The sequence below is a fragment of the Natator depressus genome, chromosome 3 (assembly GCF_965152275.1).
Source record: "Natator depressus isolate rNatDep1 chromosome 3, rNatDep2.hap1, whole genome shotgun sequence".
Lineage (NCBI taxonomy): Eukaryota > Metazoa > Chordata > Testudines > Cheloniidae > Natator > Natator depressus.
The window spans coordinates 137,814,603-137,830,785 of NC_134236.1; the positions used below are offsets into that span (position 1 = coordinate 137,814,603).

The 16,183-nt window shown below is 41.7% G+C and overlaps 1 protein-coding gene across 1 annotated transcript in view; it reads left to right on the plus strand.

Moving 5' to 3' along the window:
• The window catches only part of FMN2 (formin 2), a 239,356-nt gene extending 229,239 nt beyond the window's left edge, over positions 1-10,117 (plus strand). The window contains exons 17-18 of the mRNA XM_074948897.1: positions 6,521-6,602; positions 8,108-10,117. Of these exons, the coding sequence (XP_074804998.1) occupies positions 6,521-6,602; positions 8,108-8,134 (109 nt within the window). The 3' untranslated portion in view covers positions 8,135-10,117. The remainder of the gene's footprint in view (positions 1-6,520; positions 6,603-8,107) is intronic.
• Positions 10,118-16,183: the final 6,066 nt, after the last annotated feature.

Consider the following 16,183-nt stretch of genomic DNA (forward strand, 5'->3'; position numbering starts at 1 on the left):
ATTGGCTCTCAAAACAAGCCACTCCTTAACAAGCCAATACAAACACTGCAGTTCTCTTCAAAAGCTGTAGAAATACAAAACAGCAGCAGTGAACTTACTGATTTCCACCCCACCTATGACTTGTTATGGTATGTAGAGAACGTATGCTGCCCCCAACCCCTCGGCCGAACACACACACACACACACACACACACACACACTTTGCCAAACTAGACTGAGATCCATATGCCACAGCAGCTGTCACCCAGCCCCTGCCCAAGCACTTGATGCTGATGAAGTATTTACAATATATGAGAGGTTTTTTGTTCCCACTGTAATGCCATGAACAGTTAGTTTTCTCTTGGATCTGCCTGGACATCTCTGACATCTACCAGAAAATATCCAAGTCAGTGACTTTGCATTGACTTGCAGTCCACAACAGAACTGCCATATGTGATCAAAAATAAAACACAATGGTTGATGTGTCCCAGAAAGGGTTCACTTCGTTGGGATAGAGCATGGAACTAAACCTTCCCTGATGTTACTGGACAACAATTTCCAGATCAGAGTGAGTTGGTTTCGAAAAATATTGTGGTGTGTTTCACACCATCTGTCCTTTGCATTAGAGGTTGTTGAGAAGTCTTAGTATTTGCAGAATATCGATTATTTCGTATAACCAATGGATCTGTTGATGAGTTGGGAGCACATACTAGGCCACATGGAGCTATGCTGATTTACACCAGCCAAGAATCTGACCCACTTTTGCTAAAGTGGGATATACCACTTAGCTAGCAGCTATAATTGCATAAAATGGTAGATACTGTTATAATATGTATTAATCTTAGTAATAGACACTTTTTAATGCCTCGGATGTGTCTAAAGAGACAAGAGGGGATGAGGTAACGTAGACTGCATAGACTGTCAGTCCTTCATCAGGTGAGACTGAGCCGATCACAACACATCTTCCAATCTTCTCTCGCTCTGGCCATCCTTTGCCATGCTTGTCCATATCTCCTCGTTAGGAAATCATCCCACCTCTTTGGAGGCTGACCAGGTGGCCATTTCTGTTCTCACGGATACCACTCGGATATAGCTGTGGTCCATCTGTTGTCGCTGAGTCGGGCCACATGTCCCACCCACCACATTTTGCTGAGCCTGCTTTCAACAACAACGTCTTGCACTCCAGACTGCTGCCTAATTATTTCATTGGGGATGTGATTGTGGAGCAAAATGTCCAGAAATGTTCGTTCCATCACCCTCTGTGTGACAGATAGTTGATGTTCTTCAATCTTTGTCAGTGAGCATGTTTTGCTGCCATATAACATCGCTGGAAGCACGGTTGAGTTGTTTTGCTGATCTTTCCTTGGAGGAAGTCCTTGATGTCATTGAGTGCGCACCATCCAGCTTTTTTTCTGTGCAACAGTTCGCCGTTCTGATCATGGTGCATGTTGACTTCCTGATCCAAATAAACATATTTATCAATCTCTTGGATCTGCTGTCCTCCAGATGTTCTGCCAAGAACCCAAATAACTCTTGATCTCATGTATTTCATTTTCGACCGGTTCATTTTTTAATCCAACTTGACTACTTTTCGCCTTCAGTTCTTTAAGCATTCTCTCAAGCTGGGCTGTATTTTTGGCTATCAGCACTATATCATCTGCAAACCTGAGATGGTTTAGCCGCTCGCCATTGATATTAATCCTGCCTTTCAAGTCTGCTCATCGAAAAACCAATTCAAAACAGGCTGTGAATAGTTTTGGTGAAACTGTATCTCCTTGTTTCACTCCTTTCTCTATATGGATTCGGAGGGGAGTGTCGAACAGTGATATGTCCATGCTGCAGCCAGAGTTCACTTCCTTTAGTAATGTGCTATATTTCATGCTGATGTCCTGTTCTGAAAGAGCTTCAAGAATGGTGTTAGTCTCTACGCTGTCAAACGCCTTCTCGTAGTCCACGAAGGCAATGCACAAAGGGAACTTGTATTCCCTTGAACACTCTACTAGTTGGTTTAGAGTGGAGATGTGGTCTATTGTGCTGTAATTCCTTCGAAAGCCAGCCTGCTCTCTAGGTTGCTATTCATCCAGGTTTCACAACAGTCGATTTGTTATTATTTTAGTGAACAACTTATAGATATGTGAAAGCAGGCAGATCGGGCGATAGTTCTTTAGATTTTCTCGATTGCCTTTCTTATATAGCAAGATGGTATTAGACTCTTTCCAACTGGATGGTATTTTATGGATTTCCAGGTAGCGGCGGAATCTTTGGGCGAGAGCTTTCCAAAGTTCCTGACCTCCCGCCTTAAGCACTTCTGCTGTCAGACTGTCCTTGCTTGGAGTCTTCTCCTCTTTCATTTAAAGGACTGTGTGACAGACTTCACTGATGAGAACCGGGAGTATGTGTCCATTGGTTTGTTGAAGTGATGGCATTGGGATGTCTATATGGGATGCAAACAGCTGGGTATAGAAATCCCTGCAAATTGTCTCCATCTCTGTTCGGTTACTGATTTTCCGTCCCTGTTCTTCAAGTCGATAATGATGACCTGTACAACTCCAGTTCCCGTTTGCATTTTTGAGACTTTTACGATCTTCAGCAGCCTTTAGGAGCTTTTTGGTTTGAAATTTCTCGAAGTCTTCCTTCAACTTCATTCATATGAGCTTGCAGACAAGGGAGTACTCAAGCCTGTTGCTGCCATTTCTTTTCATTTTCCTCCTCTTCTCCAGTAAAGTCTTTGTATTCTCCAAGATTCTTCCACTAGCTCTTCTTGGTCTTTCATGCTCAGCTGATTTCACACACCATTTCAGTCTCTTACTGAAGTTCTCATAATCATTGTTGCAGTCGTCCAGAAGGCTCCAATCTTCCCTAGAAATGTTTTTCTTCAGGATTGCCTCATCGAAAGCTACGGGTTGGTGTCTTCTGTTTGCCATACACAGCACCTTTTTCTCCACCTTCACAGTGAATGTGAGTCTGGCTCTCAGTAGGCGATGATCGCTACCGATATTGAATGATGGCACTACTGAAATATCCTGCACGGTGTGTCTATTGATAAGAAAGTAATCAGTTTCATTTTTTGTCTTCACGTTTGGTGCGATCCAGGTCCATCTTCTATTGGCCTTCTTTCGGAACCAGGTATTACCACTGAACATTCTCCTCATCTCTGCCAATATAGCTAGTCATTCTCCTCTTGCATTTCGTTCTCCAATACCATACCTTCCTATGAACTTTTCGCCCTCTCTCCCTCTTCCAACCTGGCGTTAAAATCTCCCATCACAATCATATATGTGGAACTCTGGGTGAGGGTTTCTTCCAGTTCCTGATAGAATCCTTCCACATCATCATCTTCACATGCACTTGTGGGAGCATAGATCTAGATGATTTGGAGGGTACTATTTCAGTTCAATCAGAGGTAAAGCACCCTGATAAATGATGATTTCAAATGGCATGAGACAATTTTCAAAGACCATTCCTTGTTTATAATGAATCCAACTCCTCCAACTGTCCTTGAGCCTTCTCCTTTTCCTAGAATGACCATGCTTCCATCCCTCCAGCTGACCTCCATCTCCTTCTTTCATTGTGTTTCGCAAACACCCAGCACATCACAGGCTGTTTTTGCCTTTTTCTCCATGAGATGGTTTATCGATTCCTCCCTCGTCAGTGTTCTGCAGTTATAAGTGCACACTGAGAGAGTTGTCCGGTTTCCTTTTGGCAACCTGCCACCTGAGATTCTTTGCAGCCTCTCGTTGTTCGAATGCCTCACTGCCTCCGGAGTGGGGATCGAGGAATGTGCAGAGAACTGAGACTTGGTTTTCCATGTTGTTTTAGCCATTGTTTTCATCCACTCGCTGACTGGGCTGTCAGTGGCGCGTTGTACCTCCTCAACTTAGCTATCTTACAGCCTCAGAAAGAGGGATTATATGCCCTTCCACAGCGGAAGCTGCCCCCTCGCTGGGCTGATAGTCCAACACCTTGATAGCATGGTTAGACCTGCCGGAGAATACACTCCGCTACTATCGCTGTCGAACAGCCAGAGTCACCGCTGCACCACGTTGAGGCATAGAGGTAGGATTTGCAGCAGGGTGAGGGGGGTGAGGTAATACCTTTGATTGGAAAAAACTGTCGAATAGATTATTAGGAGGTGACCAGAGGGGAGAGGTGATTTTTCTTCCTTCAAATGTGATCAAATTTTCATAGAAGTTAATTAGAAAGGGTAAGTGGTTCTTTGGAAGTGAACAAACCAAGTCCCGTGAACTTGACTGCACTTTATACCTTCTGTCTAAGCTGCTGTTGTAAAACTACCACTACATCTTGGCTGCTACCTTTATTGAACCCATTTAAAATACCTTTACAAAAGCCGCATTACTTGGCTGTTAAGCATTTTTGCAAAGGCTCTGTGTGTATATTGTGCGGCACCGCCTCATCTGCTTCTCATTTAGACTGGAAATACAGTTTCAAACTAATGTGTGTTCACCGTTTTTTTAAAAAAAAAAAACAAAAACCTCTACAATTAGAAATGTTCCTATATTTGTTAAGTTCAGTCAGAGCTTTGATTTCACTACTGGCAGAGAATCATGATCAAAGCTGATTTGTACAAGTATACATTTTGTGTTTGTGAAAAAGCTTGGGGAATGTTGGCTGAAGTTGGATAAAAGGGACAGTGACTTAACACCAGATTTTCAAAAGCACGCAGCAGATACAATTGGGGTCACATTTTCACTGGGTGCTGAGCACTTCTGAAAAACTGGCCACTTGCATTTAAGTTATTAAATGGGAGCTGGTCTCTTTTGAAATCTGGCCCTTAATAACATAAAACAATTATTTAAAAAAAAAATCTGCTTCTCACTTTGCTCCTTATAGATACAGCTAAATAGCAGACATGCAAGTGGTTTGGAGAATATCCATCGGGACCAGCCCAAGGATATATCATTGGTCTCTGTACTCATTCCTTCAGTATCTTTTTCCTGTTTATTTCTCACTGTTGGATGATGATGAAAAGGCAAAGTAAGCGGTCTCCAAAATTCACGCTGCTGGCAACTGTACAAAAAGTCCATGTGGGTTTTACCTGACTCTTTTGCTATACTTTTATTTATAAAGTACGTTGCCATCCCTCACTCAAGAGTCCACCCCATTAAAAGTAATCATTTACAAAGTAACCCAACAGAAGCCTCTAAAACATAAAGGTTCAATAACGGAATGCCCGACACAGTATCAATACTTCAAACACCCAATGGCAATCTTTGGTTGATCCGCAGATCAAACACATTTTAAACTGTTTCCTGGAGCTCACCAGAACTGGGCTATGGCAGGCTACCGACAGGAGCAGGTCCTAGCGGGTAGTACTCCACTGACAACACCCTGGTGCTGGACCCAGGGAGGTTTATCCTATCATAAATGCTGTCTTTGCTGAGCATCATTTTATCAGGTCCTGACTTGCAGCCCTCCTCGCATGAGGGATCTGTACTGAAGCAAGTAGTCCCATTGCGAAAAACCCTCAGTTTTAGAACCTGTTCCTTTCTTTGGTCCAAAAAAGCCTAAATGTGGTGTTGATCAGAACCTGCTGCAAGGGCTACTCAGGCTTTTGGAGAGGAAGGAGCATAATAACGGCTGTTTTTGGAGGGGGAGAGAGCATTGCTTGAGCTTGATTTATTGTAGGTCAGAGGACCAGCTATTAGCTTTATTTTGTACTTTTAATATCTGACAAAGGTGCCTGAATAGGCATGGGGTGGTGGTGGGTTTGTACATACTTACTGTAAATCAAAATACATAAATACTTGTGAGAGTAAGAATTCCAGACTAGCTTCTAGTCCTGCAATCACTTACTACTGTGTGCGGACTCGCTGATGTCCGCTCCTAATAATAAGCACTGGTCCCAGCAGTAAAAAAATCACAGAATCAGGCCCAGAGATTGTAAACTGCTCTGAAACTGAAAGCATGTTTTTGTTTGTTTTTTTTTTTAATTGAAAACCAAGTTTCCTCAATTATGAATATGAAAGCAAAGACTGGACATTTGTGTTGAATCGTTTCATAAGTTTCTGCCAAAATGAATTAAATCATTGGGTAAATAAAGGACAAACTGGGGAATAGCCACAATCAAGAGTGGCAAAGCTTTTGTTGGCAGTATGCAGGCAGTGAAATGCAGACAGAAGTATAAACAATGAATGATGGAAATGCAGTTTCCAATATGTATACTTGCAAAGCAACTCTTTGTGTCAGACAGTATATTTTGTAACCATGATCTATTTATATCCTAATTTTAATGTGGATTTTTAAGATTTAAAATTTTAATTTTAAGAGAATGTGATTTTTACATACACTGATTAGAAGTGATTGCACCTTTCCTGGTAAATTATACAGTCGTCTTGATGGTATTATAATAGCAAATACTTATTATAAATGGTATTTTGCAGACCACTGCATATTAGTTAATGGTGTGGAGGGGGGGAGTTACACATTCGTTGTCTTTAAACCTTAATCTTTGATTCACATATTGTGCTGTCGTGGAAACAGCTTTAACCCTTGAAATATTCATCACAATTTCTTTCTTCAGAGTTAAAGAAGCAGAGGAAGTGTGCAGACAGAAAAAGGGGAAATCGCTTTATAATATAAAGCCAAGACATGATTCTGGAATAGTAAGAATGGATTGCATTATTATTATTATTTATTATTATACTGCTCCTGTTAACTTTTTCTTTTTCTTTGTTCTTTTTACATTTCGTATGTACGCTATCCTGACATATTTAGTTAATATTTATTTTTAAATGTGTCTGAATTTAGCATTTTTGTGAAAGATGCCAGATTGACAACCCTGAAGTTCTATATTTATCCACAGAAGAGATACAGCTCAGGTAGTGGCAGTGAAAATTTCCCCACTGTGCCCTGCCAATGTGCCTCGTCCCCCTGAACCTGGAAGAGACGGACCTGTGTGGGTGAGGAGGTAGTTCAATCTCCAAACCCATCCAGTGCACAGCCCCACTGCTCAGACTTCCAACTGTGATGGGGGATTTTGTGATGAGGTCACCTGTCCCCTGGGAGTTGAACCTATTAGATGCCAGTGACTGTAAGTCACTACATACCTGGGCTGGGTTAGAGACAGAGATCTAGAAAAAGAAGATACTCTACTTTTACTAATCTCTTGAGCTATATACAGCTCCCTATAAACTATGGCCTGGATCCTGAAGATACTGACACACATCTTCAGTTTTAAGCACACGAGTAATTCCTTTTAATTTCAGTGGTCATCTACTCAAATGGCTAAAGTTAAGTGCATGTATAAGCATTTTCAGGACATGGGCCTATTTTACAATGGCTGGATTTTTTTTCGCAGCAGAAAATTAATCTGGTCCCTAATTTTCATAATGTCTGTCCATGCTTCTTTTTTGACAATATTTAAAAATGAATGACTATTTCCTTGTTCATTTTTTTTCCTAAAAACATGATTCCGTTTGGTTTGTATTTAATGCTATTTTATGAATCATTGTGACATGTGACACATGTCCTTGAAATGAAACGTTGTCATTTACCATAATCTCTCTGGCATAATCCAACACACGAAGAAAAGAATTATTGCTGTTGTTTCTCGTTGTAACTGGCTGTGGTTAGTGACACAGGAAATGTAAATGAAGTAATAGCTTGGCTAGGAATGGTAACTAGATCTTAGTTTATCAACTTTATTTGTAATCACATCAAGATGTAGGTTTTAAAAACTTGTTTGGTTGGATTTTTCCACTTTGTAAGAATAAAATCATGCGGATTAATGGCATTCTTTAAGAACAGCCATGCATTTAAATAACATTTATAATTATTTGTATTGCTATTGTGCCTAAAAGCCCTAATTGGGGATCAGAACTCCATTGTGCTAGACACTGTACATACAACAAAAGGATGGACCCTGCCCCAAAATGCTTACAGTATAAACGGAGTTACAAATAGTATTAAAAAAAAAGATATTTCACAGACATGGTTAGCCATCTTGTACTTTAAATCTGTTTAAAACTGAGTTTGTTGCAGGGTTTTATAAGTAAACTATATATTGGATACACTTGATGATCAGCCTACATATCCCTGTGCTTTACATAGTTGCATAATACATATGTTTATATATGGTAACTTGCTTTCTTATGGTATTTCTTTTCAGAAAGCAAAGATAAGTATGAAGATCTGAGAGAAGAAAAGCAAAACCCATTGCCACTTGATCAGTAAAACTCAACGTGTCTGTTGGGGGCGGGAAAGGAAACTACATCATTCAGATCATTTGTTTTCTTCTTGGCCTTTCAAATTTGCTTTTTGTTCTCTAGAGTTTCTCACTGATAGAATGTGTAGTGTACATTCATGAATGAATGTGACCACTGTAATGGAGTGCCCAGCAATAGACTAGTTATGGACATGAGACAAGTTCCCTATATCCCATGCCTCGTTCTCCACCCAAACACTGGCATTTTGTAAAGTTTATGGTATAATACCAGTAGACCAAACCAGCATGCCTAAGAGGCAGCATCTGCATCAGTTCTGAACATGCTGAAAATTCTATTTAAAGTTGAACTTCACAAGAATGCTACTTGATACAGTAACATACTTCCATTCCTACTGGCAACATCTGTCTAACACAAATACTCCATGGCACTGCATTTAGATTAGGGAAAGAAATGTTAATTCTAGTGAATTGTTTGTATCCGTTTCACGTCGACATTTGTCGTTTGTATTTTGAATCGTTAAGTGCTGTTTATAAAGTATAATCAATGCTTTCTCAACTTGTTTGGTTGCCCTCCATGACTAAATATTTGTGGAACAAGATGTTTACCGTAACTATCTTTAAAATCGATAAGGCAGCATACTTTTTCTTCATCTTTTGCCAGATAGTGAGTAGTGGGAGGGGGAGCTGGAAAACCTGAACCAAAAGCATTTAAGTGAAAAGCAGTAAACACAGAAAATCACAGGAGTACTTCAGAGGATAAAAGAGAAACTTAGGCACTTTAGCTTGCTAACAAGTAAAGCAGCTGATTTGTATACAGAAAAACTTAAGGAGTATTACAGTTATATTGCTGATTATTTGAGTGATACAAGATTCTCAGGACTACCATGTTGCTAGACAGACTTCCTTTTTGAATTATCTTTTCAATTAATTTAAGACTCCCTTTATCAGGGATATTAAAAGATCTATCTAGGGATTGGCATTCGAGAATTACAGTAGTCAACTCTCCCCACAAAACAAAGGCTATTGACTAATTCATGTCAATTTCACATTTAACATCTGAGTCATAACATTTTCTCTCTAAGTAGTCCATACCATTGGCTAGGAGGCAATGGAAATCTGTGACTATGCTTTCCTTTTTAATCCACATGATTGATTTCTATTTGTGATCTGGAAATTAACCTAAGGATTTCTCAGTTTTGATTTGTTGAGCCAATAAAGACCCTCTGCCCTAGATATAACTACTGAGCCCAACATGAATTGGCCTTGTAACCGTTCTCTTCCAAAGCACTATTTTCTTGGAAACAGCAATGTGTGGAATGAATTGGGTTCACATGCTCACAATCTCTTAGCATCGAAGACACTAGCAGCATAAACTTCTGAGTGGCTTGAGGTTTAACCTGCTGGGGTGGATTATTGCCTGTCTAGCCTAGTATATCATAAGACATTCCTGGTGGTCCAGAGGCAAATGTACTGTACCAGGTGTCATAAGGGCAATGTAAAATACGACTGCAGGAATCCATTGTTCTTCACGTATGCTAAGCACTAGAAAAGATGTTCTTCACTTGTGTGAAAAATAAGTCTCCTGTAGCTTGATAAAACTATATGAAATTCTGTGTTCACGATAATTTCTGGCAAGAATATGATTACCGAGAATTGAGTTCTAAAATCATGTGGTGGTGGGAGTAATGTTACTTCTTGCAAAAGGGAAAAGAGATTATTTGCTGTTTATGAGTAACCTATGGAAAGTAACTTAAAAATAAAGTTTATTTTAATGGCACTGATTCAAACCCATGTTTGTATTTATGTAAACTATAGTCTTTTGCTCTTAACTTTTGCACTTATTTTTATTTAAGTGCAAGGATACAGTCGCATGTTTTGGTTTTGTAGCCTTCCTGTTCCCTTCAGTACCTCCAGTATGTATATGACCATACTATATGAAATAATAGGATATCTAACAGAGATCGCTATGTGCAATACTGTATTTAGTGTTTCTACTTCAATTTTTTTAGAATGTTAATTTATATGAAAATAAAAAGAATAATGAAACCAAAGGTGCTTTTTTTTCCTTCAGTGATCATTATGCTGTCTCAAGGAGGGCCCTGGCTCAGCAGAACTAGTGTGATTCACTTGTGGAAAGGGGTTACTCCTTATTCCTTAGCATGCGGGGAGAAGGTGTTGGGCAGCGAATCCACAGCTATATGGATAACTCCTTTACGCAGGGCCATGGAGGGACTTCTACAGCTCTATTCTATTTTATATAAGATCTCCTACTACCTTCACTGCATTGTATATGAGTGCCTTCCAACAGTGCATTAAGCAAGGTGACCATCATCTCTCGTCTGGTTCATTCTCTCACTCTATGGCTGTGAAGCTGTTCTGTGGCCCAAATAGAGGATTCTTCCTTGTATCTAATCCCCAGTCCTTGGTTCCACATAGGATTTGTCCCTAAAAATATAGGGAAGCTAATAGTCTGGTGAAATGGATATTTGGACAAAGACTTTGTGTACCTACACAGATGCCTTGCTGCATATAAAATATGAAGCAGTTAATTAATACATCATCTAGTAATCTAGTGCCGCTACCATGTGCATCTCTCACTATTTCCGGCTGTAGTATAGAACCAGTTGCACATGTAACATGGATAACCCGAGTCACATCTGAGTGATCAGTTTCTAAAAGCAGAGTTTCAAGAGGTGGCAGCAGCTGGTAGCAACACAGAAGGACTTTTAGGATACAGGCAGTATGAATGGTTTTCTAACTTTTTCATATCCTTGGACCAATTCTTCCTTTTACACCATGCCTCCTAGTCCAGATTCCATACCTACCCCATTGCAATGATAGTGCTTGGTGAGTTGGAAAAAGTAAAATCAATCATGGGTCTAGGTATTTATAGCACACCTCTCCTTGTTGGTATTAGGACACCATTAAGGACACTAGATGTAAATATGGCTTGTAAATGTGGTAGATGTGTCTAATTTCTTTAATTCTCCTCTCTGGTTACAAAAGATTATATCTAGCAATCTACCTTCATTGCCCACCGTTTGAACTAATACTATAGTACTCCTGTATCCAGGTCATGATGTAGCTTTACAGACCACTTGGAAGTTGGAAATACTCTATAGTTTTAGAACCAATAGGTAACACTGGTCATAAACACCTTCCACATCAGCAACCCATCATACAGGTGCATTGCATGGTGATAAAGAGGGGATAGTTTAGAGAGAGGATCCTTTCAGTCTTCTCAGCCAGGTTTGATACTGTAGTGCAGCATCTCAGAGAGGGGAAATGGACTTGCCTTTAAAATAAAATATAACAGTACAGAATGAAAGGCTGATAAAGGTACAAGAGTGGCTGAATATCCCGAGTCCTTAATTTGGAGAGGCAGGAAGCCCTTTTGACATACTTTCTTTGATGGGATACAGATGGATTTTTGGGGATGCTGAGATGCCTGCAACCAAAATATGGTTGACATATGAACTACAAGGTTTGGGTTTTTTTGTAGGTATTGACTCTTTTATGACAAGTTGCCTCATTGAAAACGTGCTGGGCTCCCACAGGCCCGTCTGCGGAGCCTCACGTGACCCCCCCCCTTGCCATGTCCAGTCTGCTGCTTGTGCCGGACAGCCCTGCTTATTCCCTGGAACCTGCATAGTGCAGCTCATTGTCCTCCGTGCCATAATAGGTAACAACGAAATGCCACTCAAGCATCTTTGTCAGAATGACTCTGCTCTGGTGAAGTGAGGTGATGTGCATTTCTCTTTTTCTGGCTGTATAAATGCTAATTCACTTCGTAACGTATGCGGTTTAATTCTCTTTTTCAGGTTCGATCTTGTGAATTCCTCCAGTGCATTTGTACATTTATATGGCAACCACTTACCCCTTCAAGCTCCATTAGCATATGCAGAGAAAAAAGAACGGAGGCTTTGGGCCTCCTCCTGTATAAACTTAGCACTGCTGAATTCAGGAAGCAATGTGGCCTCATTATATGTATTTAAATAGAGAATGTTAACATGCAAAACTATTCGGTTTACATTTAGTCTCTGGCAAAGTCTGTAAGCACAAGAGGTCAACAGAGAGCTAGAGATGGGGACAATACTTTGAGTAAAGAAATTTCCCCACCTCACCCTTTTAATAAAGACTAAGGGACAGATCCTCAAAGGTATTTAGTGCATTAACTCCCCTATTGAAATCAATGGAAGATAGTCCAGCTCCTCAAAGGTACTTAGGAGCCTATCACACTTCAGTATCAACACTGCATTGCAGTGTTGAAATGAGGGCTTCTTTAACATAGCATCATGGGCCAAATTCACTGAGAAAGTGCTAAAGTTTTGTTAGCCTGGGACGTGTTCATCGCTACTGTATCTCTGTATTTGTCACTCCAATTTCCAGCTCCTGGGAAAGACACTTTTGTTCTTAGGCAAGCTGAATGATAGGTGTTGCTGACAGCTATACTTAAACCCTAAATTGTGCTTCATCTTCTACTGTCTCCAGTTCCCCTGAAGTTTCTGCATCTTTCAGGGTAGCCAGGATTTTTTTTCTTTGTCATTTCTCATCAGTCACCACTAGTGGCCACTCTCCAACATCTAATGCCTAGGTATCTTGCCATCCAGTGGAATCATCAGCCTTGACTTAAATGCCCCATATATTGTAGGGGGAGCATTAGGTGCCTAAGAAAAGGATTCTCTGAAGCAGCAAGCTGAGCAGCGAGCTGAAGAAGCTACCCACCAGTGAAATGAAGAAAACCAGGGAAATAGTTAGGCACCAAACGCTAAATCCCATTGACCTGGGTCTTGGAGCCTTGACTGACAGGCCACATCAAGGTTCCTCTCTGCTCATGATTCTTAACCTCCTGGGGCTAGGGGCCTGAACCAGGTCAACCCTTTCTGGTGAAAAACTAGAGAGAGATTCCACTGACCAATTATAGCCAATTGCCCAGTAGTCAAAGCACTCATCTGGGATGTGGGATACCTGTTTGTTTGCCAATCTCTGTTCTGCCTGAGTTGGAGGAAGGATTGAACCCAGGTCTCCAGCAACCTTGGTGAGTACCCTGATCACCAGGCAAAGGGTATTTATGGCACTCTCTATCTATCTTTCCTGTGGAAGCTGTTCCACTTTGTGTTAAGTAATTACATATTCACTGGGCCAGACAGAGGTTGATGCCACATCCTGATGATTAGACTGCTCATCTGGGAGACCAGCTTCAAGTCCCTGCTCCCAATCAGGGAGCGTGAGGTTTTGAACCTGGCTCTTCTGCATCCCATGGGAGTGCCTGAATTTAATAGCTTTTGGATAGTGTGAGAAATCCTGGACTTAGTTGTCTTTTGTGGGTATGGGGGGGGGGGGGGGGAAGGTAGGTATGCACAGAGCACACATTAAGCCAGTTCCTTCCAACATAAGTGTGAACAATTCTGTTGCAGTCAATGGAATGGTTTGCACCTAGGGGTTAGCGCCAAAAGGGATTTGGGCACCTGCCACATTAGCTAACTAGCTTCTAAAGCCAGAATATCTAAAACCGTGTTCAGCTGCTGCCTAATCCTGGAGATGCTTTCGGTTTCTAGGCACCCAAGTTTCCATTGGTAAAGGGTTAGGATTTGGGCATGTGCACTGATTCCTGAACCCAGCTCATAAGCCTCACACTAGGGGTGCCCTCATGGGTTGGGCCCTGTCTGTGTTAAAAGTTATAAAGGCAAAAAAGGGCATAGGAACCTAGCTCCTGAAGGGGGTGGGGGGGCATGGCTGTGAACCCTGAGCAGAGTGCAGTGCTGGACTTCAGTGCCTAGGCCCAAAGGGGTTTAGGCCTCTAACACATTTGAAGGGCTCAGCCCTAAGACCCTTGCCTCATCCCTACTGGCTAGCTTATGTAGCACTCCTCCCACTGCCATGGGGTGGCTTCTTAGGTCCCCGTAAGCTCCCCAGGCATTGCATAGGGAGCCTGTGTGGACCTAGGCCTTAGTAAATTTGGCACATTAGCTGCAAGATCAGCAGTCACTTGCAATATTTTGGAGCCCACATGAATTTTCATGGTGAAAGCTGCATGAGGTACTCTATACTTTTACATTTCAATACATATTGCTCATAAGCCTGCCCAGCTGGAGTCTGTTCCTGATCATCCTCCCACACCTGAACCCTCCGCCCCAGGTCAGCATGCCCTCCCACACCCTAACTCCCTCCCAGAGTGTACACCCCCTGCCCCAGCCCAGTGAAAGTGGGCGGGGGAGAGCAAGTCATGACAGGAGGGGAGATTGCGGGGGGGGGGCACAAGGCCTCAGAGAAGGGGTGTTTGGTTTTCATGAGACTAAAAAGTTGGCTAATGGTGTAGTACCTAATTACTCGTGGTACTACACGACATGAATAAACCCAAGAGCCTCACAGTTCATGGGTACAGCTGTGAGCTCTGGTATCATGATTGGCAGATTTTTTTTTTCCCTACAGTGATGTGAAAAATACACAGCTTGGTTTGTTGTAACTGTTTTCGGATTTGGCTGCTCTTTTACCAGCGACACTGCAGCTGAAAGTTCCAGCCTTGCTTCAAAACCAGAATAGCGCATTACGCCCCCTTACTTAAGCAAATTGCATCATTCTAAATTATTGCTTCCATGCCTGATATACAGATGTGGCTCACTGAGAATGAGAATTCCAGTGTGGCTTTTATAAGTGGTTATAAAAGGCTTGTGTTGTTTTGCGTTGCAAATTGAAACCTTCAGGCCGTATGGTACTTCAATGACTATGTGTCTAGTGATTTAACAGTACTTAGCACTTTCATCCCTCTATCTCAGAGCACTTCACAAAACTAAAGTATTAACAAACCTACTTTTACAGATGAAGAAACTGAGGCAAAACTTTTTTTTTTAAATTGATACTTACATGGTTGTAATCACCATAGTGTCTGAACCCCTTCATATATTGGTTCTCTTACCTCCCCTGTGAGGTAGGGAAGTATTAATATCACTCATTTCTGTGCTTTTAAGGCTCTCAGAACACCCCTTAAGCAAGAGAAACTGATGAGTGTGTGTGTGTGTGTGTGTGTGTGTGTGTGTGTGTACACAAACACACACACACACACACACACACCCCTACCTACAGCTGCAGGTAGCCTGAAACAGTAACTAAGGCATGTTTGCAGTAGAGGTTTGTACCTGGAGTTAATGGACTGCCAGTTAGCATGTGAGTAAAGGCTCTTCTGGGCCCTCTGCAATCATCTGTAGTTCAGCCTAGGCTCATCCCACATGAGTTCATGTTTCAAAACTCTAGTGTAGACATACCCAAGAGGTAGGCAATAACATATTAATCCCAAAACAGGGCCCTGTGGAGTCTGTAATTCTATGATGACCATATGGCATGTTTTCAAGGTGTCACAGAACGTGCAGCTGGGTACCCAGTGTTTATTCTATTTATCTGGAAGGATCTGCCATGCTCTCCCCATACTGTCTCGAGGGAAGATAGGAGGGATTATCTTTGCACTTATCAGGTAGCTGAAGGCTGGAAAGGCATAGCTAGGGCTAGATCCAAAGAGGGATTTAGGTTCTTTAACCCCAAATTTAGATCCTCAAAACCCCTGCTCAGCTGCTAAATCCTGACCCCTAGCTCACAGCTAAGCCCCAACAGGATTCTCAAAATGAGATTTTACCCCACTCCACCTATCACACCCAAGGAACCTAATCCAGTAGGCATGCTCTGAGCTCACCTAGCCAAGGAGAGAAAAGGTATCCCTTTGTAACCTTTACTTACTGGCTAAAGTGCTCACACAGAAGAGACCAAGGTTCAAACCTTGACTCTACCCAATACAGAGCAGGGACTTGAACCCAGGCCTATGATCCCCTGCCCCGGGTGATGGTTTTCCCTCAGTTTCTCCAGGTGAAGCTGTTCTACCTTATAAAAACAACTTGAATAATCACTGGCCCAGAAGGCAGGTGGGGAAAAGGACTCTGTAGCCTGGTGGTTAGGGCACTTACCACCTTTCTCAGCATTCCCTAGTGACTACTTAGGTGTGTCGGAGGCAAGTTCTGCTAACAGAGATTC